Here is a 21,120-nt window from a genome sequence, read left to right as displayed (position 1 = left end):
ATTGAAAGGCCTGCGGTTTGGGTTCCTTCCAGTGAGCACCAGGGTTCCCTGCGGGAGAGGCGGATGACTGCTCTCAGCGCTCATCTGTAGAGGATCTCACGTCGCCCTTGAGCGCGACGGCCCCGCCCCATCCCCGGGCTGCGCCTGTCCGGCGCACCCGTGGGCACGGGCCGTCTCAGAGCGCTGCCCTGTTTCCCCACAGCCTGCAATCTGGATGTGATCCTGGGCTTCGACGGCTCGAGGGACCAGAACGTCTTCGTGACGCAGAAGGGCCTCGAGGCCAAGCTGGGCTCCGTCCTGAACAGAATCGGCCAGATGCAGGGCCTCAGCTGCAGCGGCGGCCGGATGCCCACTGTGCAGGTGTCCGTGATGGCCAGCACGCCCTCGGGCCCAGTGGAGGCCTTCGACTTCGCCGAGTACCAGCCGGAGCTGTTGGAGAAGTTCCGCAACATGCGCGGCCAGCACCCCTACGTGCTCACGGCGGACACGCTGAAGGCCTACCAGAGCAAGTTCAGGCGGGCGTCGCCCAACAGCGTGAAGGTGAGGCCCGGCCCAGGGCCACCGCGTGCTCCCTGAGCGCCCCGCCGCCGCGACGGGCTGCGGGTGCCCGGGTGAAGGCCCTGATCCAACCCGTCGTGACCCCTGAAGTGTTCCGTCACCCTTCTTTCATTTCAGCGCTAAAAATATCCTAGAAATCAGAAATTAAGCTCCAATAGGTTGAATTTGTGGCGAATTCATAGGTATAGCCCCACCTATTGAATAGTTCTGTTCTCTATACGTGTTTCTCTCTCTGTGTGCACACACGTGTTTACTGTGCACACACACACACATACACTCACTCATGACACCCACACTTGCACACTCATACTCATGCATTCACACACTCACAGTGAAACACACACACACACACACACACAGTTTCCAGAAACGGCATCACAGAACTAGGAGGGTGAGGTAAGCATATTTTCGGGGCTGCTTGTGAGCAAGGAGCTGCGACGTGGTGACTGCGCCTCAGCGTGGCCGTTTTCTCCCCTGTGCGGCGAGGGGTTCGGACGGGCTCGGCTCCCTTGCCGGAGCCTGTGCTGTTTCTGCTCCATCTCGGCTGGCGTTTGATTCGTCTTCCGTTTTCAGGTGGTCATTCACTTTACCGACGGGGCGGACGGAGATCTGGCCGACTTACAAAGGGCGTCGGAGGAACTCCGACAAGAAGGTAGGTTCCGGGGCTGTCTCCACGTGGCAGACGCAGTGCTGTGCCGGAGGGAGGGGACTCGCTCGGGGGTCCGTGGGGCGCAGTCCTCCTCAGCACCGAGGCCTCTGTCGCCCGTCGGGGGCGAAGGGCAGGGGCTCTCGAGGATACCGTATAAACCGCAGCCCGCGTCCAGGCAGGGGCCCTGCAGGTTCCCGGACTCATTCCGGTGGTGCCACGTCTGGAAAGCGTGGTGCTTTTGCAAGAGAACATGAAGATTTGGTTCATTTACCTACATCGCAGAAGCTAGGAATTAACTTCGGAGCAAGAAAGTAGTGCTGTATTTTCAGTTATGACAGCTTGCTGATACTACAGCATTAAGTACACACATACTTTGATACAAAGTAAATTACAGCACACGTTCCGCGTTCAGTGTGACTGGATGAGCCGCGGTGCGCAGATCAGGGGCCGTATTTGTCTGTCCACGGCCTTGGCATTTGGCAGCTCTGACCACCAGAACACTTTGGGTTAAAAAGAATTTATGAAGCGTAAGTTGTTATCATAAGAACATTCTGTTTATCGCCTGTTTACCCCGAGCAACGAGGTGAGAGGACCGGATTGGGGAGGTGTGGCCCCTTTCATTCTTCCCACAGATGACTGTGCAGGTAGGACCAGAATCGGAGGATGTGATATGAACACACTCTGGGGCGCCACTCCCTGTATTTGTACTGACCAGTTTAGTTCTGACGTATCTGAGTCCCAAGCTCTTCAGAGTGGCCAACTAGCTTGATGAAATGTGTTTTAGTTGAAGTCACATCATATGCTGATGTTTTCTTTAAAAAAAAAAGAGGTTATGGCTCTCCGCGCCTGAGTGACCCTTGGGTAACGTGCCCGTCCTCACAGGGGTCCAGGCTCTCATCCTGGTGGGCCTCGAGCGCATAGCCAACTTGGAGCAGCTGATGGCACTGGAGTTCGGACGAGGGTTCATGTACAACAGGCCCCTGAGGCTCAACCTGCTGGACCTGGATTACGAGCTGGCGGAGCAGCTGGTGAGCTCTGGTCCGCACCACAGGCCCGTGGAGATGCCACGGTCATAGCTGGGCGAGGGGAGGGCCCTCTGGGTGGGTGATCGACCCATCACCTACACCTGCGTCCCGCCTTGTGGCCGAGCGTGCGTCCTGGAGTCGGGGATATGCAAGAGCTGGAGGGACGGTGAGCTGGACGACGGGTCCCCAGGGGGACTGCTGTCCCCTTTGCTTGTCCTCTGCTCCCTCGAACACGTGTCTTTCCACCCTGAGACTGCAGAGAAGCCACACAGTGAGCTTGCCCGTTCCCAGCAGCTGCCGTGTCCATGACCTTGGGAAGTCCGCCCGGTGAAAACCAGGAGCAGAGAGACCGTTCTGGGCAGAGACCTGCTTTTAATGCCTTGTCTCTGGGTTTCCTGTGGCGCAAACGAAGGGGCCTGGGGGCTCCCTCAGCCTCGAGCTCACCGCTCAGCTGGAGGTTTGGGAGAGTGGGCGGCGCCCTGGGGGTGTGGGCTGAGTGGACAACTCCGTGGTCCTTTGGTGGCCACAGCGGACTGTGGGACACACCGCCCGCCCCTCTGCCTTCCCAGCACCGGAATTAGGATCGTAAAAGTGGCTGGAAGGGCGGTGGGCTCGGTGAGGAGTCTGAGAAGGTGAGGACTCCGGGAAGCTTCCTGCCACCCGAGTTCAGCAGATGGAAATGTGTCTTGGATGTGCACTTTCCCAGGCTGCCAGGGGCTGGTGGGAAGGGAGTGTCAGGGGTGTGAGATGGCCTCGGGCACTTGGGACCAGAGCCGTGAACTGTGGGCAGAGGTGGGGCGGCGTGTCTGCCCGCACCGGCTGCCTGAGGTCCTCCAGGCGGGCGCTCGGTCCCTGACCTGGTCGGGGTTCTGAGGCAGGGCCTGTGCAGGTCTGTCTTGGAACCATCTCTGACCTGATCATGGCGAGGCGTTTGGTTTGGTCTTTGGAGCTTAAAAATACACAAAGTTATATCTCACGTTGGACACTCGAGTATCTATGTTGGAAACTTCTAGAAATAAGGCCCAGCCCGAGGTGACATTGTGAGTGAGCTGGGTTCTAATTGGCTCTTCAGTCTCCCTTGGGCCACCCCCTCCCGCGTCCTGAGGGTGGAGCCACGCGGGAAGGCCACGGGGAGCGACTTCACCTCGCACCGTGGACCCCACGTCTGAGCGCCACCTTCAGGGCACGTCTGTGCTTTTTCTCTGAAGGCTTATTGAGACTTGAGCTCTGTTTTACCTTGTGGCAGGACAACATTGCCGAGAAGGCTTGCTGTGGGGTGCCCTGCAAATGCTCTGGACAGAGGGGCGACCGCGGACCCATCGGCAGCATCGGGCCGAAGGTACGGCGGCGCCTCCGCCCGTTTCTCGCACCCCAGCCTGCTTCCCAGAGCTGTCGTTACCTTGGCTGGAGCTGGGGGAGGGGCAGGAAGGCGGGCCCCCAGGACAGAGGGCCCGAGAGCAGGCCCAGGTCCGAATGTCCGCTCCCTCTCCCTGACCTGGGGAGGGGCACTGTTCCTGGACACCCTGGGGACGGTCAGTGCGGCGGTCAGCGGGCGTGAGCATCCTCCGGTCACAGGGTTCCTGGGTGGGTCGGGAGCCTCAAAGGTCCGGTGGAGTCACTGCACGGGGATGACGCGCGGAACACTGTTAAGTTCAAGGACACCTGAAGCCACGCTGACTGTAGCTCGGCCGCGTGGACGGGTCGGGGAGCTGCTTAAAGAGAGAACAGCCGCGTGCAGAACCCAGGACCTAACCGGACGCTTACTCTGTTCCAGGGTGTGTCTGGAGAAGACGGCTACCGCGGTTACCCCGGGGACGAAGGCGGGCCGGTAAGCTGTTTCCTCCTGAGACTGTTACTCCCCCTCGGCCCTTGGGGCTGAGCCGTGGGTTCGCAGTCTATGCGGTTGCCAGTGGCCCACCCACTGGGAAAACACGGCGTCTCACTTCCTCAAGACCTTCGCCCCGATTCCCACCTGGTGGAAAGCAGCGCGACGCCCCCAGCTGGCGGGGGGGCCACGGACCTGGGGCTTCCACTCCTTCGCCTCCCTGGGGTGGGGGGGGACTGGTGCTGCGGAGGCAGGGGTCCCCCGATTCTGGCATGGTCAGGGTCTGCCAAGTTCCCACACCCAAGCAGAGATGGGAGTGAGCGGGTGCAGGGGGACCCCGAGCAGGCTGTAGTTGGGGTGGCGCCCTTTCGGGGAAGTCTCCCAGGGAAGGTTTGAGGGTCAACAGCCTCCGGGTCCAGTTGAGGGTGGGCGGAGCCTCTGGAGTGGTATCAGGGTCCGACATGGTCTGAGAGGCTTGAGACCCAGAGGAAGCCGCAGCCTGGGGTTGAGGGGCCCCGCAGGGAGAGGTGAGGTCACGGGGTCCCAGCTGGCAGTGCCGACCTCAGGGCGGGGCACCAAGGACCACGCAGATGAGCAGTCAGCCTGAGCGTTGTCCGCGGGGGCCTGGCTCCCACCCAGACCTGGTGCCCAGAGGCCCGCTCACCTCGGTCCCCAGGAGGGAGGCTCCGCGCTGCAGGGACCGGTCCCTCCCTCCAGGGTGCTGCGCCCTGGGCCTGGGGCAGGGAGGCTGGGGCTCCGTGGGCTCCGTGGGCTTTGCCGACATTCAGTTGCTCTGAAGGCAGCCCTAGAGCCGCAGACCCGGGGCGGACGGATGAGCAGGAGCCTCCAGCTTCTGAAATGCCTTTGTCTCCTCTCCCAGGGTGAACGGGGTCCCCCGGGCGTGAACGGCACTCAAGGTTTCCAGGGCTGCCCCGGCCAGCGGGGAATAAAGGTACAGTGTGGGGACCCGGTGTGGGGGCCCACAGCACCAGCCCGGGGGGGGGGGGGATGGTCAGCGGCAGGTGCAGAGGCGGAGGACACCGCCGGGCATCTCTGCCTTGGCGGCGGGCAGCCAGTAGCCTGTCCCGGGAAGGCAGCCCACAGTCTGGTGGGTCAGGAGGCGGTCACACGGGAAGGGGGCCTGAGCACACAGAAATAGTTTCCGACGGCGGCAGGGAGCCGCCAGGAAACCATCACGAGGACGGGCAGGACGTGGGCCAGGGTGGGAGAAGGCCAGTGCCTGTGGCTTCAGCCAGGGAGGCGGGGCAGCTCGAAAGGGGGGACCACTGCACTCACCGGCCTCTGGATGCAATACTCGGACTCGAGGGCTGATGAACGTTCTCCACCCCGGGTGACGTTGGAGAGCAGGTGCTGGAGGGAAGGGCCACCCCTCCTGCCCAGGGAGCCACACCACCCAAGTGCTCAGGTCCAGGAAAACTAGCTTTATGACTTCCATGTGATGGTGAGAGGGTGATCCAAACAAATAAATCTCTAATAGTGGATTTTCAGCTGCTGCGGCCTTCAGATGGGGTGGGGGCAGCCCCACCGTGTGGCTGAGGGACCAGCCTCCCGGAAGGAGCTAATGTTTCCCCCTCCCTTACTTCTAGGGCTCCCGCGGGTTCCCCGGAGAGAAGGTACGCAGCTTGTCTGCCTTTTTATGTTGAACCATTTCCCGAACGTCTCATCCTCGTTTGCCCGAAGGACTTCCACTCACCTGTGTGTCTTGTCCCCTCGCAGGGTGAATTAGGGGAGATCGGGCTGGATGGTCTCAACGGTGAAGATGTGAGTGACTTCATGCTCTGAGTCCCAGCCGCTTTGGTCCTGAAGCTTCCGGGGCCTGGCACCCAGTCCGTGGGAGCAGCCGTGCAGGGAATGACATTGTATCATTGTCTTTGGCAGGGAGACAAGGGCGTGCCTGGCTCTTCCGGAGAGAAGGGGAATCCTGGGAGAAGGGTAGGTGCATTTCCAGTGCTGCTGAGATGGGAAAACTGTGGACGTTTTACCTACTGAGGGACTGTTTCTTTCACTGGTGTATGTTAAGACCACTTCCTCCAGGCAGCCTCCCCAGACCTCCTCTTGGGCTGCACCCTTGGCGTCCCTTAGTCCCAGCAGTGAGAGATGATATTATAGTGCCTTGTTTGGAGACTGTGTCCCATAGGGCAGGAACTGAGTTTGTTTTGTTGTAAATATAAAGCCTTGTGTCTACACAGAGTGGACCCCTAATAAGTATCTGTGGATTACCTGAACAAACCCGAGACATTTGGAAGTTAACGCTCCCTTCATGGCCAAGGAGGAAATGCTTAGCATTGGTCTATTTAAGATTTGTGGACTGAAGAACGTGTTTTTCAGGATGAGTCACAAATGTGCAATTCTATTGAATGTTTAGTCTCCACGTGTGCTTCTTGTGTAGGGGGACAAAGGACCTAAGGGGAGCAGAGGAGAAAGAGGAGATGCTGGAATTCGAGGTGACCCGGTGAGAATTCCTTACAGACGATTTGAGACCTGAGTCTGGGGAAGAGGGTTGTGGGGACAGAGGGTCGAAAGGGGGGATTTTACTTTTGATGTTGCTGTAAAGCATCTTGATAAAGTAGGTGGTTTGTCCTCTTCAATATCGCGGCTGCTGGAGGTGGGTTTGCTGTCTGGCCGCAGAGATAAGCGATGACAAGCCCTGTCACACGAAGGCCGGAGACGTTTCCCCAAAGGGTGGTCTCGGGACACGTTAGTCCAGCTGGACCGTGCGGTCAGACATGAGTGAGGATGGGCATGCGGGCTCTGCGGCCAGCCCTCCAGACACGTCCCATTCAGACCGCAGCCCCCTGGGCCCGGCCGTGGGTGGGCCAACCATTCACAGTCCAGGGAGAACGGTGCTCCAGACCCCTCTGGCCTCGTGCCGGCCGGAGGACGGGAGGCTGGCCGCGGACGGTCGCTGCCTTGCAGGCTTCACGGAGCCACAGAGGGGAAAAGCGACAAACCTTCCGTTTCCCTAAGGTGCTGTTTTCCTGCCCACGAGGCTCATTCCCTGCCCTGTGTTGTTTTCAGGGTGACTCAGGACGGGACAGCCAGCAGAGAGGACCCAAAGGAGAGACTGGGGACATCGGGCCCATGGTATGATGCCCCACGTGCCCGGACTCCCTGTGCCGAGGGCCAGCTTGTCCCCGTCTGGAGGCCACGGGTGTGGTCTTCAAGGCTGTGGATGTAGGAAGTCAGGGGCAGAGGGTCCCTCGGAGCCCACCGTGCACCCCTGAGAAGGAAATCTCTGCGGGGGAACAGAGCCCCCTTCCCGGAGGGCTTCTCTGCAGAACCGGGCTGCTCAGAGGGTTACAGGAAGTGCTGTCAAGCCAGAAGCTTGTGGGGGAGATGCACCCACAAAGTGTCCGACCCCCTCTGTGTATTGATCCCATTTCCTGGGTGCTGTGAGCAACAGCACCGTGTCAGACATTGTTCTCTGCAGATGAGAAGCTCATGCCATTTTCTTCTCCACACCAGGGTCTCCCGGGGAGAGATGGGGTGCCTGGGCAGGCTGGAGAACCCGGGAAGAACGTGAGTACCTCTGAGGGCTGGGGGGTCTCCGAGGATGTTAGCTAGCGATGCCTGCATCCCACACACCGCCCGGGGCAGAGCTATCCAGCTGCTCTTTACTCTGGAACGGAAGGGAATTTCTGCAGCGATGTCGCTCAAATCACACTGCTGGAGAAACCTCTCGGTCTTCCCACTTGCTCTGCACTCCCCCTTCTCCCCCAGACCCGCTTCCTTCTCCTCCCGCTCACACGGAACTGACGCTTTGAAAAGTATTACCTGTACTGCTCGCGAGAACTTGGCCAGGTTTCATCCCACTAAATATTTAAAACATCCAATGTGACATGAATCCAGGGGAATGAGGGATAGAGGCAGGAAGACGGACAGGGCCTCATACCTGCTGTTGCTTTTATAACTGGTGTGCATGTGTGTATGTGTGTGTGTGTGTGCGTGTGCATGCATGTGTATGCATGTGCACGCATGTGTATGTGTGTGTGCGCACGTGTATGTGTGTGCACGCATGCATGCTGCTGGGACTCAAGCAGCGAAACTAGACTCCGTTTTCTAGGGAATTTCAGCTCACAGTGGCTTTTTAAGACCCTTCAGAAAGTCAGCGGTGGAGCTCACCGCACACTGGTCCTTGCGTCTTGGTGACGAGTCGCATCCTGAAGCCGGTGGGCTCAGAAGGCATTTGAAGACTTCCAGGGCCCGGGGTGCTCAGAGCTGGAGCCGGGAGAAGAGGGTCCCTGCACGGGAGGAATGTGTACCCCCAGGGGCCGGCTCAGGGTGCTGGGGTGCCCCGGACAGGCTTCTGCTCAGACCCTGGTGGGCCGTGCAGCTTTTGCCCGGTTGGGCGACATGTTAGGGGCGAGCTGCTGGGCGACCCGAGGGAGCACCTGGACTCGAGGGCTCTTGGCAGAACCCTGCTCAGAGGACCCGCTGTGGGCACACGGTTGCTTTTAAAAACCCGAAGACCTAATATTTGAAAACGTTCTCTTCAAAGTGCTGAGCATTGTTTTTGAACAGTGCTGCCGAGCTATCTCATGCAAAAGCCACGAGGGGCTACTCGGCTGTTACAATGTGCCGCCCCGCTCAGCTGGGGAGCAGGGCCAAGGCTTGTTTTGATGAGAGTCACGCACGCAGTCCGTTTGCATCCATGCACCGGTGGAAACTTGGCTTTGAGTCTGATACAGTCCGGGGGTCTTCTGGACGGGCTCAGTTGCCTCCTGTGCAGCAGGGTGAGGCCAGGCGGCACGGCCTCCTCCTTCCTGGGGCCTCACGGTGCCGGGCTCAGGCCTGGACGGAGTGTCCTTCTGCCGGGCACCTCGCCCTCAGGGCCTTCAACGCCCCCGCAGGCTGCCTCTGGCCCGCATCTCAGAGCACGGTGGCCTCTGGCCTGCTCTAGGCCCTTTGGGAGGGACCAGCCCCATTGCCGCCCTGCCCCACCCCCTTCTCCACGTGTAGTTCTTGGAAGGGGGCCAAAGCCTTCCAGTAAAGAAGCTGCCACTACAGTGACTAAGAGCCAACGTCGCTGGAGATCCCTGGCTGGTCCACTGGGAGTGAGACGTGGTCCTTGGGTCGGGCCGCAGAGGGCCAAGCCCAGCCCCCGCTGCTTGTCCGGGCTCCAGCCTCAGCGCCTGACCTCCCGAAGATGTATCGGGACGCTCACATGTCCCCACCCCCTCCCCGCCGCAGCGGAAGCGGCAGAGCGTGGGAGTTAGCGAGCCCACGCTGCCCTGGACCCAGGGCCACCCCCGGAGTGTGGGGGGGGACGGTGCCGAGACCTGAGCCCAAATCGAGTTCTCCTGGGAGCCAGGTTCACGCACGGGGACGCTCACTTCACCGGGGCCTGTGGCACTCGGCCAGTGGGGCGTGGAGAGTCTGGGGCTCCTTCCTTCTAATGAACACATCGCATGACTTCCCCGACAGTCGGGGGAACGGTAGAAAACAGACCTGACATTCCCTCTCCCTTCCGCATCTGCCACTGGCCCGGCTGTGCCCCAGGAGCCATTGTTTGGCTTGGCAGGTCCGCCGCATCCCTTCCCTGGTGACTGACGGGCAGCGTGGGGCAGAGCCTGGGGTCCCTCAGGGCGGGGGGCCTGGCACACAGACGCAGTGGGGCTCAGCCGCAGTCTCCGGCTCCGTCCTGTCTCCCCTCACAGTTTGTGTGACTTCTTCCACAGGGCGGCTATGGCCTAAGGGGACCGGCAGGAACTAAGGTGAGCCTCTGAGCTGGCGCCCCCTTTCTGTCATCAGCGGGTAGCTCACCATGTGCTCGCTCTGGGGGACCGTCCTCGCGTCCTCCGCCTACGCGCTGAACCTCCTCCTTCGCTCTCCATCTCCTTGCATGAGCCTCCCTGATGGACTTGTGACAACAATGAAGAGTGGGGGGCAGGGCAGGGGGTGGAGGGGAGACGACCGAGGAGGCAGTTCCCAGGCGTCTCTTGTCCGCAACGTTTCCGCTCGGCTAGGCGTCAGCGAGTCGCAGGGACTCGGTGTCCAGCGTCCTCACTGAGCTGGCTCTGCGTGTCGGCTGCCTCACCCTGGGGCAACCCGCTCAGTCTTCGAAGCCCCCCCCCCCCGAGCTGAGACCGTGACCCTGTCCGTCGTCCAGATGTGACGCGGAGCGGAGCGGAGCGCCGGCGTCGCTGTCAACCGTCCTGACCCCTGCGCCTTCTCTCTTCTTTCAAGGGCAACCCTGGTGGTCCGGGCCAGCCGGGCTCCGCGGGAGAGCCGGGGACCCAGGGAGCACAGGTCAGTACCCGGGGCGCCTGTGTGCCTTCGGCTATCTCCCCAGATGCTCGCGTATTTTTTTTTTTTAATCAAGGTGACAGTCAATTTTACGAGATCAGACAAAGCTGATCATTTGCCGTGGACGATTCAGGGGCATTTAGTGCTCGGGGGGTGGTGACAACCCTCGCCTCTCTCTGCTTTCAAACGATTCACCTTCCCAGAGGGGACCCCACCCCTGGGATGTGGTCACTCCTCAGCCCCCCACCCCAGCCCCTGCGACACTCATCTCCTCCCCGTCTCTACGGAGGTGCTGCTCTGGACACTTCGCGTGAACGGGGTCAGCCAGTAGGTGGCCTTTCGTACCCGGCTTCTCCCCCGTAGCACGTGGGGTTTCCGAGGTTCGCGTGGGGTGGAGCCCACAGGGCTTCGCTCCCCTTCTTGGCCAACCGTGTTCCCCTGTGGGCACAGACCACAGCCGACGGGCTGTTCCTGGGTCGGTGTCCCCCGGGGCCGCCCCACCTTCGGGAACTATGAATGCTACTGCTGCGGCATCGTGCACAAGTTCGTGTTTTTCAAAACCAACCTCCCGCTCGTGCTCTGGGCTGGGGCCGCTGCTCCCCGGGGGATCCACAGGCGGGCTCTGGGGGCCTCGCAGCAGCAGGAGCGAGGCTCTGGGCTCCGCGGAAAGCACACGGGTCCGCCTGGGCTTCCTCCTCCACACGGCATTGACCTCGGCCTTTCGTCCTCAGGGTCCAGCTGGTCCCACCGGTCCCCCAGGCCTGATGGGAGAACAGGGCATTCCCGGACCGCGGGTAAGTGCGTCTCCGCCCACCCTCTGTGTGGCTGAGCGGACAGCAGGGCCCGAGCAGGCTGAGGGTCCGCGCCTGGTGCTGCTGAGGACAGACCTTCCCCGACCCCTGGGTGACACCAACCCTGGGTCAGCCGTAGTCCCCGTGGCCGGTTTATGCGAGGAAGTAGGGGCCCTTTTTTCTTGGTGCTCCAGGGGCTTGGGGTTCCGGGGGGCCTCCACCTGGGCCAGCCGGGGTCAGCAAGGGGACGCGCTGTCTCCGAGGCCTCGGCCTGGAACTGCGCGGATGTAACTAAATCCACCGAAGGGCTCACACGATGTCATGATCCCTGGAGATTGGCCCTGAGGTTTGCTAGTTTGTGTGGGGCGCTGCCCGTCCCCCAGTTTGGCACAGAAGGTGTCCCTAGAGTCATGACCGCAGAATTCAACGTCACGGCTGCCGAGATGATGAGCAGATGCGCCATGACAGTCAAGCTGGGACCAGGTGTCCTCCTCACCTCTGTCGCTCTGCACGACAGGACGCTGGGGGAGCCCCCTGCCATCTGCACAGAGCAGAGCAGTGGCTGACTGCGCCGGTAGCCCCCCGAGGCACCCCGTGCTGTGCAGCGGCAGCAGGAAGTAGGCGGGGGCCGCCTTTGCGGGAAGTCCTCCCCGGCTCCGAAACCCCATGCGCACCGACCTTTACAGCTTTGGGTTTTTCCCAACATTGAGTCGAGCTCCGATTAATCGGGAATTGCAGAGGGAGTAGGGAAGAGGCAGGTGTCTGGGAACAGTCACCAATGACAGAGAGACGCCGCCATCTGCCTTTGATGTCCGTGGGGGCTGTTCCCAGGCTCCGCCAGCATAGGTTGATTCATGCACTCAGCCAGGGGTCCCTGTGGAGGGTGGACAGAGGACAGCAGCCACCTAACATCTGGGTGCTCGTCCCCTAGTTAGGGGCCCGGGACGTGGATGTGCGTTGGAAAGGGCACCGTGTGGACGTTTTGCAGACTGGCCCGGGCGTGCACTGATGCTGTGGGCAGCACAAACCACGCAAACTTGCAGCTGGGTCTTCAGCCCCGCGTGAGACCCTGAGCACCGCAGCTCTGACCTCCAGGGCTGGGGGAGGGGCATTCAGACTCAGGCCCAGCAAGGGGGGACATGTCACCGATTCTCCTCTCCTCCCACCCCAGGGGAGCGGAGGGCCTGCAGGTGCTCCGGGAGAACGCGGCAGGATCGGTCCCCTGGGAAGAAAGGTTTGTCTGGACGGAGGGCCAGCTGCTTTCCTGAGGTCAGGCCTGGCCCGCCCCCCGGACCTCTCCCTCACTCACCAGCTGGCCCCCTGCTTCGTTTGCCATCCCTGGGCCTGCCTTCCGGTCTTCCCGCCCCAGCCTTCCCTGTGGAGAGCCCGCTTGCCAGTGGGGTCCCCGCCCCCGCCTCGAGGAACGCACGCTCATGCTCAGTGGGTGGGCTGTCTCGTGGCAGCTGCTCCTGCCGTGGCCCGAGGCCACAGTCCAGCATCCTCACGCGGTCCGCAGCTCGGGCCACGCAGCACCGCATCAGAACCGCCCCGACCACACCCCACGGGGACGTGGGCGGTTCACACTGCTCTGCTGTCCCCGCTTTGCGGAGCCCGGAGCCCGGACCGTTTGGGGTGTCAGAGCCCATTGCCAAAGGCTGTCGTCGGATCCCTGCTCCTGCAAACCTGGAGAAAACCCGAGTTTATCAGAACCAGTCCTACCGGCAGCATTTTCTCAGGGAAAGAAATGTGTTCCCAAGGACCCAGAATTTCCTCTCTGCCTCTTGTTGGTGTTATTGGGGTTCCCCGCCGAAGTCAGTGCCCACCGGCTCCCTCTTTCCGGTTTCCCTTTCCCGGTCTCCCCGCCAGCATGTCCCCGTGCCATGTTCACGAAGAGAACACGCGCCGGCCTCCCGGGAGCCTTTTCCAGGGCTCCACGTGGGGCCGCGGCGTCACCTCGAACGGCAGGGCTTGGCACGATCCTTCCGGACTGCAGACGTCGCAGCCTTGTTTCTCGTTGCAGGGTGAGCCCGGAGACCCAGGAGCCAAGGGAGGAATCGGGAGCCGAGGGCCCCGTGGGGAGATGGTAAGATCAAAATGTGTTGTCACTGACTCTGCTGGAACGTTCCGGAAGCGGGGAGACGGGGCTTGTGCCGGGCGGGCCGTTGTCTTTGCAGATTAGGTTTGGTCCCCACAGAGGTAACTGGATGGTTGCTTCTCCGATCACTGGGGACGGGATTGAAAACTGCTGCGTGTAACCAGCAAATAAACGTCAAAGTCAGTCTCGCTTCATTGTGGGGGTGTGGGTGGGACGTCTCTTCTGTTTTCCGGGGTATGGGGACCAGCCGGCTCACGGAGGCCGGACCGACGTTCAGCTTCGGTCTTGTGAATGCTCTTGAGCACGACCTCACGGGGCTTTTCTGCAAAGGGATAAACGTCCAGGGATAAAAGTGGAGTCGGATCGGTCAGGTCTCAATGCGATGGAAACAGCGTCCGCTGGGTGAGACACCCCAGGAATAGAAACCGTTACTGTGATAACTCATTAAAAAATTGTTATTTAAAACAATCTAACAGCTCGCTACCAATAATCTTGTAGGCTATATTTCTATATGAGGAAAAAAATCTACAGGATGTTGGAAATTTTTCTAAAATGAGTCAGTAGACCCAGAAACTCTATGCATTGGCCAGGTGACCTGCCTCATGACCCTAAGGCATCCAGGTATTTTCCTTGTGTGCGTAACTTCTCTACAGTGAACTGAAGTTGAAAAATAATTCATTCTGCCCTGGCCAGTTTGGCTCAGTGGTTACAGCGTTGGCCTGTGGACCAATGATTCACGGGTTCGATTCCGGTCCAGGGCACGTACCTCGGTTGCAGTTTTGTCCCCGGTCCTGGTCGGGGTCATGCCGGAGGCAACCAGTCGATGTGTCCCTCTCACGTCGATGTTTCTCTCTCTCTCCCCTTCTATCTGAAGATAAATAGAAAAACAATGTCCTCAGGTGAGGATTAAAAAACAACAATAATAAAATAAATAAATAGAAAATAACCCATATCTGTTGCCCATAGTTTCAGGAGCGGAGGGAAAAAACATCAAACTTAAAATCTTTTCAAAACCATGAAAGACAATTTCTTCCTGATTCTGTTTTTATAAGTTTTGGGGGCAGTGGCTTTTTGCTCCTGATGTCCATTTAGAACGGTAAACGAACCGCCCTGGCCAGTTTGGCTCAGCGGTTAGAGCGTCAGTCAGCCCGAGGACCAAAGAATCTCAGGTTCGATTCCGGTCCAGGGCACGTACCTCGGTTGCAGTTCTGTCCCCGGCCCTGGTGGGGGCCATGCAGGAGGCAACCAGTCGATGTGTCCCTCTCACGTCGATGTTTCTCTCTCTCCCTCCCTCCCTCTGTCTGAAAATAGATGGGAAAATATCCTCAGGTGAGGATTTAAAAAAAAAACAAAAACAAAAACTGTAAATGAACTACGAAGCATGTTCCATGCCTGTTTTAAAGCAATTGATGTGTTTTGCACATACATTCTTCGGATCCTTTTAAAGTAATCGTGTCCAGTTCCCAAGGCCCCACGAGAAAGTGATAGGGACGCTGTGAGGGTGGGGGAGGGGTGTTTGGAAAGAAGGCAGCTAGTGGTGTGGCCTGGGAGGAGGGCAGGGACTCGGGAAGAGGGAGGCGGTCTGAGCGCAGACCACTCAGGAGGGTACGAGGCAGTGAATCCTGTGGCTTTGCTTTGAAGTAGCGTCAAAGACTCACAGAGGCAGAGTCAGGGTGACCTTCCAGAGTCCTTTCGACTCCAGATTCCGAGGTTCGATGGGTCCTTGGTTCCGCCTTCGAGCAGGAGCTTTGCCAACAGCTGGGAGAAGTTCTTTAGACTGGAGCCACCAGTGCCGTTTGCTAAAGGCTCCTTCACGCTGGGTCTTGTCCCCCCGGGAGGAGGAGGAGCCCGAACCCCTGGATCTGCTCCTCGATCTGGGGACATTTCGGGGACCCAGGGACCCTGCTAGGGCTGCAGACAGAGCTGGGTGGCTTGCAGTGACCCTGTCTTTCCACACGTAGGGCGACAACGGGCGAGATGGAGCTGGCGGTGAAGGGCGCAAAGGCAAAAAGGTGTGTACTCGCGACGTGGTTTTCCTGCGGAACTCTCTCAAAACCTCACCGTGATACAGTGGCTTTTTCTCTTGACGACGCTATGGATGTGTAATTTATTTTAGCGAATTTAAATTGAGCCCAACTATCGACTGAGGCATTTATTGATCTTTTACAGGGAGAAAGGGGCTTTCCTGGACACCCAGGTCCGAAGGTAAATATTCCGCAGTTGGTGGTACACGTTTACCACCGTTGTTTTGGGACGAGTCTGGTGTGTCCACGAACTGCAGATCAGAGCGTCGTGGTTCTAGTCTTGGATCAGCTACGTACGGACCGAGTGGCCTTGGGGAGGCCCCCCCGTCTCTGAGAGAGCCCCTCCTCTGTTGCAATAATGGAGAGGACTTGTCAGGGAGCTTGTGAGGACTCAGTGAACAGCACCGCAGTAAAATACGTTGTCAACCTAAAATGCGGTGTCTGCAGGCTGTTACCATTATCGATCCCACGAGCTGGGGCTGACTCCTCACATGCTCTGGGAACCAGGGGAGAAGTGTCCAAAGTCGGCCGTGTGGCTGCTGGGACCCTCGGCTGCACCTGCTGTTCCAGAGCTAATGTGCCGCCCCCTGGCTCTCTCCTCAGGGCATCCATGGGGACCCCGGGACAGGGGGAGCGCCGGGACCCAAAGGCATCCGAGGCCGAAGGGTGAGTTTGCCTGCATCATTGCTGCAGTGGGAATGAGGACGTGGAGGGAGGGGGATCGAACCCTGACCCTCCACCTTCTGTGGACGCTCCTCTTTGCCACGGCAACCCGGCCAGTGGGAGCATGGGGGGTGGGGCGAGGAAAGGGATCCTAAGCTGAAGCCCAATGTTTCAGGACCCCCTGTGGTTGTGTCTGTGTTTTCCCCCTTATGGGGAGGCCCCGAGAGCCCCTTCCTCTAACACATCTCAAGGGTCCCTAGTCCTTGGTCCACTCCCCACAGGGCGGCAGGGGGATTCAAGTCTCAGAAGGAGTAATGTCAGTCTGTGTGGTCACGTTTGGTCCTGCCCAACCAACGGTGACGCAACAGGGTTTCATGGGGTGCCTGACGTGCTTGCGGGGGTCCCGGCTCAGAGGCGGGCCAGGCCAAGACCGCCTGCTCTCGCCTCCCATCCCGAGAGGACGCCTCTTTCTTAAGCTGCTCTGGTTCTGAGTTACTCTCCTCAGCGGGGTCTCTCATCCTCTTACGGTTGCGCTGAGTCTTGAATTAGCCAGTTGTGGTCTAGATCTGGGTAAACGTTTCTAACAGCTATTCTTCGCTAAAAATATAGCTGAAAACCACCGTAATTGTCCTGCTAAATTTGCTCATGAAGACAGTCAAATTAGGTCAGTCACTACTTAAATTAAGGTGGTCTACACCCAGCAGTGACGTCATTAATGGTCAGTTACTGATTGCTCGTGCGTTCATGGACCGTCTCGTTGATGGTTCTTAGGCATCTGTCTTACCTGAGCCTGCCGGAGAACTCAGTTGTGAGGAAGTGTGCGTCAGTTTTGTGAGAGCCTCCTGTCCTTACACGTGAATTCTGGAGGCGCAGAAACCCCGACAGTGAAGCTTTTCTGTGGTGACAGGGGATGTTAGGTTAGATGACCTTTACCACACTTTCCGAGGGGGGCAGTGCAGAATGCCCCTTCTTTTGCCCCAGTTAGACAATGCTTGTTCTGCCCCTTGCAGGGAAATTCAGGACCTCCAGGGCCCGGTGGACAGAGGGGAGACCCTGGCTACCCAGGACCATCTGTAAGTACCTACCAATCCCCATCGAGCCTTGTATGTGGTCTCTGAACACTGCCCACTGTCTCCTTCTCACAGAGACGGCGTGCCGCATTTATGCTGTTATTGTTGTTTGTTGTCATTTTTTAAAAACCACTTCCCTTCTGACACCACAATGGGGAAAAGAGCTTTGAACACATGACATGCTGTAGTCCAGGGCATAGAGCAGTTTGCTTCCAGAATTTCCTGGTTTGAGGCTTGTGTAGAGGACAAACGAAGAGAACACATTGTACTACCTCTGGATTGCACCTTGTGGGAGACTGTAACTGTGTCCGACCTTGGCCTGGGAATCCTTCCTTTGGTCTGTAAAACCCCAAGCGAGCTACCGATTCACGGTTAGAGCAGTTCGTCTGACATGACGAACATGGGGCCAGGAGGGTCCCCTCTGGGCTCCTCCATGAAATCTCATCAGTACACACGTCTTTGTCTCCTTATCTGAATTTCTCTCTTTACTGTCTCCCTACATTAAAACTGATGAGGTTCGATGAAGAATGAACCAATAACTCAGGAATGGAGAGTCACTCCCAGAAAAAAGGTTAAGGGATTGGACTGGGTGAATCCGGAAGAAGAAAGTTGAGTTGGGTGTTCAGTGAGAGGCATTTAACGGGCGATCAAAACGCCAGTTACTATGGGGATGAACAGGCAGGAACAGCCTCATGGAGAGACAGCGAGTGGCCCACGAGGGGACTGCTTGACCCTGGGTGGGCACCTACTGGGATGAGATGCCGAGAGCAGATGAGGGTCCCGCCCTGAGCAGAATCAGCTGGGATGCCTTCGACCTGGAGCGACAGGCAGCCAGGTGACCGCGCTGTCCTCCCGTGAACAGGGGCTGAGCTAGCAGGTGGAAGGAAGCGCCTCTCTCGGGTACAGTGGTGTTGGACTCGAGCTCAGTGTGCGGCTCCCGTGGACTCGTAATGAGCTTCCCGGTCTTCAGGGTGTGCAGCTCCTCGCTCACAGCGAAACTTTTTATCCCAGGTCTTCTGCTCCTTTGCTCTTTGAGGAGCCAAGTCAGGTTTGCAGGGAGGGTCTGCGAAGGACCCAGGCCAGCCGAGGCCGCCTCTGCTTCCTCCACCCCGTTGCTGGGGGCCGAGGACTGTTCCCCGCGGGCCGCGTCCCGTACGTCAGCCTCTCCTTCCTTGTTTTCCAGGGTTACAAAGGCAACAGAGGCGACTCGATCGACGTAAGTCACATGCATGCGCACGCGTCCCTGTCCGTCAGTCCTTTGTCTGCTGTCCTGACACCTTCTCTCCTTCCTTTTAAAGCAATGTGCCCTTGTCCAGAGCATCAAAGATAAATGTCGTAAGTACACGGCTTTCTGCGGTGGGGGACGCACTTCTACCCTTCCGTCTGCATCTCTCACGACGGACCTGACGCTCCCTCCTCTCTTGTTCCTTTCCAGCTTGCTGCTACGGTAAGTGCACGGCATGGCGTGGCCTCCTTCCGTGGCGAGAAGCCCCTTCCCAGCAGGTAAGGTTTATCTGTGCACCCGCCCCCTTCCCAGGGCCCCTGGAGTGCCCCGTCTTCCCGACGGAACTGGCCTTCGCTTTGGACACCTCAGAGGGGGTCACGCAAGACACCTTCAGTCGCATGAGGGACGTGCTCTTGAAGATCGTGGGTGACTTGACCATTGCCGAGAGCAACTGCCCGCGGGGGGCCCGCGTGGCCGTGGTCACCTACAACAACGAGGTGACCACGGAGATCCGGTTCGCTGACTCCAAGAAGAAGTCGGTCCTCCTGGACAGGATCAAGAACCTCCAGGTGGCTCTGACGTCCAAGCAGCAGAGCCTGGAGACCGCCATGTCGTTCGTGGCCAGGAACACCTTCAAGAGAGTGAGGAGCGGCTTCCTCATGAGGAAAGTGGCCATTTTCTTCAGCAACAAACCCACCAGGGCGTCGCCGCAGCTCAGGGAGGCTATGCTGAAGCTGTCGGATGCGGGGGTCACGCCTCTGTTCCTCACCAGCCAGGAGGACCGGCAGCTGGTCAACGCTCTGCAGGTCGGTGCCCTGGTGACCCCCCGCCCCGGGCTCGGGGGAGGCTCGCAGGCATGTCCGCGCCCTGCACGGGGCATCATGACCCACCGCTTCTAGAAGGCCCTGGAGGAAGCTGGGCCGGCCGAGACCTCTGCAGGGAGGCTCCAGGACAGCCTCTGGCTCAGTGCCAGAGCCAAGGCCCCCTCCTCACGTGTTGGAGGGGTCTCCCAGGGTAACCCGGACATCTGCCACCTCCTAGTGGGGTCCCCAGACATCTGTGAGTCCAGCTCCCCAGTGTGCTCCCCTGTTCAAACCTTTCTTGAGCCGGGCTGGCACCCGAGGGTCAGCTGGTGACACGGACAAGAGCTCCCTCCTTATTTGCTTAAACAACTTGCTACATTGTTATACTTAATCAGCTAACATTTTCTCAGCGTGGGTGCTGAGCTTATTGTCCCAGAGGCGTGGGTGACGGGCGTGAAGGGGGAGTGGGCAGCAGCGAGGAGGCCTTGGGTGCTATCGCCGCCCGTGGTCTGGCTTCACATCCCTGACAGGAGTGTGGGCACCTCACTGCACCTCTCTGTGACGGGTTCTCAGCTGCAGGAGACAGGGCGGGGTGGAGACAGGCCCTAGGCTTCTCCTCCAAGCTGGGTGTTCCGTGGTTCTCCCGCTGCCCACGTCAGCGAGGGGCGTTGCCAGCATGTCTCAGGGCTGGGTCTCCAGTCCGCAGGCCAGGGGAGCACGGAGCACCAGGCTTGGGGATCCCGCTGCGGCCGCCAGCGGTGTGGCCGAGGGACCCTGAGCCACACATGTCTTTTTTTTTTTTCTTTTAATCCTCACCCAAGGATATTTTTCCATTTATCTTCAGATAGAGTGGGAGGGGGAGAGAGAGAAAGAGAGAGAGAGAGAAACATTGATGTGAGATAGACACAATGACTTGTTGTTGCCTCCTGCACGACCCCAATCAGGCCGGGGACTGAATTGCAACCAAGGTACATGCCTTGACCGGAATTGAACCCGAGACTCTGTCCTCGGGCCGATGTTCTAACCACTGAACCAAACCTGCCAGGGCCCACATGTGTCTTAATAGGATAGTTTCAGCGAGTTCGACAAGTTAAGTATTCATTCATTCATTCATTGAATTTAATTTGTCACGAAATAAACAGCTAGTGCTGCTGCGCTGTGCTGGGCAGGAGTCGGAATCTCCTGGACATGATGTAATGACTTGCTTTGCCGTTCAAGTCCCTCTCCAGCCCTGGCAGCGAGGTCAAGGAATGAAGCTAACATTTGCCAGTTGTTATTATTATTGCTGCACACGACAATGGTATTGAAGCCCCCTCTTCACTAGAGGTTATACCAGGCGCTTGACATCTGTTACCAAACTTCATCCTTCAAATAGCTCTGTTGAGAATTGACCGTTATCCCATTCTACAGCCGAGAAAACTGAACCTCCGAGAGGTCAAATAATCTGGCTTCATTGCCCTGGCTGGTTTGGCTCAGCGGTTGGAGCATCTTCCTGGGGACCAGAGAGTCCCGGGTTCGGTTCCCGCTAGGGGCACGTACCAAAATATAAAAAAATAATACTCTGGCTTCAAGGCCAGCAGAAAGTGCGGGAATGACATTTGAACTCAGCTCATTTCCGCCGAAGGAAACCTATGTTTTCCTGTTAAACTCGGTGCCTCCTCCAGCCTCCCCCTCAAACAGCGAGAGGATCAGCCTCTTGGGAAGCCGGTTGTGTCGAGGTGACTAGCTTGCTCCTCGGCTGTATTTCGCGCGGTTCCTGATTGTGACCGTCCTACCGAACGTTTCCTGTTTGCACCAGATCAATAACACGGCCGTGGGACACGCGCTGGTCCTGCCGCCCCGCAGGGACCTCCCGGACTTCCTGAAGAAGGTCCTGGCCTGTCATGTCTGCTTGGGTAAGGTGCTTCTCCAGCCACCTCTGTCCAGCTGCAGACCTGCCGTGCACGGAGGGACATCTGGGCCGACAGCCCTCACTGGGTACAGGCTCGAGTTCAGTGCAGATCCATAGACACCACACAGTAGTTTTCGTGTTTAAAGTAGAACCCCAAACAGAGCTCCTCTTAGATGGGGAACGATTTGTTTTATAAGCAATGAGAGAGAGAGTGGGCTCTGCTTAAGTCTTCAC

The 21,120-nt window shown here is 58.7% G+C and overlaps 1 protein-coding gene across 1 annotated transcript in view; it reads left to right on the top strand.

Moving 5' to 3' along the window:
- Positions 1–21,120, top strand: part of COL6A3 (collagen type VI alpha 3 chain) — a 61,567-nt gene that overhangs the window by 24,163 nt on the left and 16,284 nt on the right. The window contains exons 11-36 of the mRNA XM_036253369.1: positions 203–540; positions 1,132–1,210; positions 2,090–2,235; positions 3,479–3,571; positions 4,007–4,060; positions 4,938–5,009; positions 5,665–5,691; positions 5,795–5,839; positions 5,957–6,010; positions 6,468–6,530; positions 7,097–7,162; positions 7,544–7,597; positions 9,757–9,792; positions 10,265–10,327; positions 11,056–11,118; positions 12,287–12,349; positions 13,136–13,198; positions 15,172–15,222; positions 15,380–15,415; positions 15,838–15,900; positions 16,908–16,970; positions 18,151–18,183; positions 18,266–18,302; positions 18,403–18,414; positions 18,505–18,998; positions 20,794–20,890. Coding sequence (XP_036109262.1) covers positions 203–540; positions 1,132–1,210; positions 2,090–2,235; positions 3,479–3,571; positions 4,007–4,060; positions 4,938–5,009; positions 5,665–5,691; positions 5,795–5,839; positions 5,957–6,010; positions 6,468–6,530; positions 7,097–7,162; positions 7,544–7,597; positions 9,757–9,792; positions 10,265–10,327; positions 11,056–11,118; positions 12,287–12,349; positions 13,136–13,198; positions 15,172–15,222; positions 15,380–15,415; positions 15,838–15,900; positions 16,908–16,970; positions 18,151–18,183; positions 18,266–18,302; positions 18,403–18,414; positions 18,505–18,998; positions 20,794–20,890 — 2,265 coding nt within the window. The remainder of the gene's footprint in view (positions 1–202; positions 541–1,131; positions 1,211–2,089; positions 2,236–3,478; positions 3,572–4,006; positions 4,061–4,937; positions 5,010–5,664; positions 5,692–5,794; positions 5,840–5,956; positions 6,011–6,467; positions 6,531–7,096; positions 7,163–7,543; positions 7,598–9,756; positions 9,793–10,264; positions 10,328–11,055; positions 11,119–12,286; positions 12,350–13,135; positions 13,199–15,171; positions 15,223–15,379; positions 15,416–15,837; positions 15,901–16,907; positions 16,971–18,150; positions 18,184–18,265; positions 18,303–18,402; positions 18,415–18,504; positions 18,999–20,793; positions 20,891–21,120) is intronic.

The sequence above is a fragment of the Molossus molossus genome, unplaced genomic scaffold (genome assembly GCF_014108415.1).
Source record: "Molossus molossus isolate mMolMol1 unplaced genomic scaffold, mMolMol1.p scaffold_m16_p_11, whole genome shotgun sequence".
NCBI lineage: Eukaryota > Metazoa > Chordata > Mammalia > Chiroptera > Molossidae > Molossus > Molossus molossus.
The sequence above is the reverse complement of the archived record's forward strand: the minus strand, read 5'-3'. Positions and strand labels throughout refer to the sequence as shown.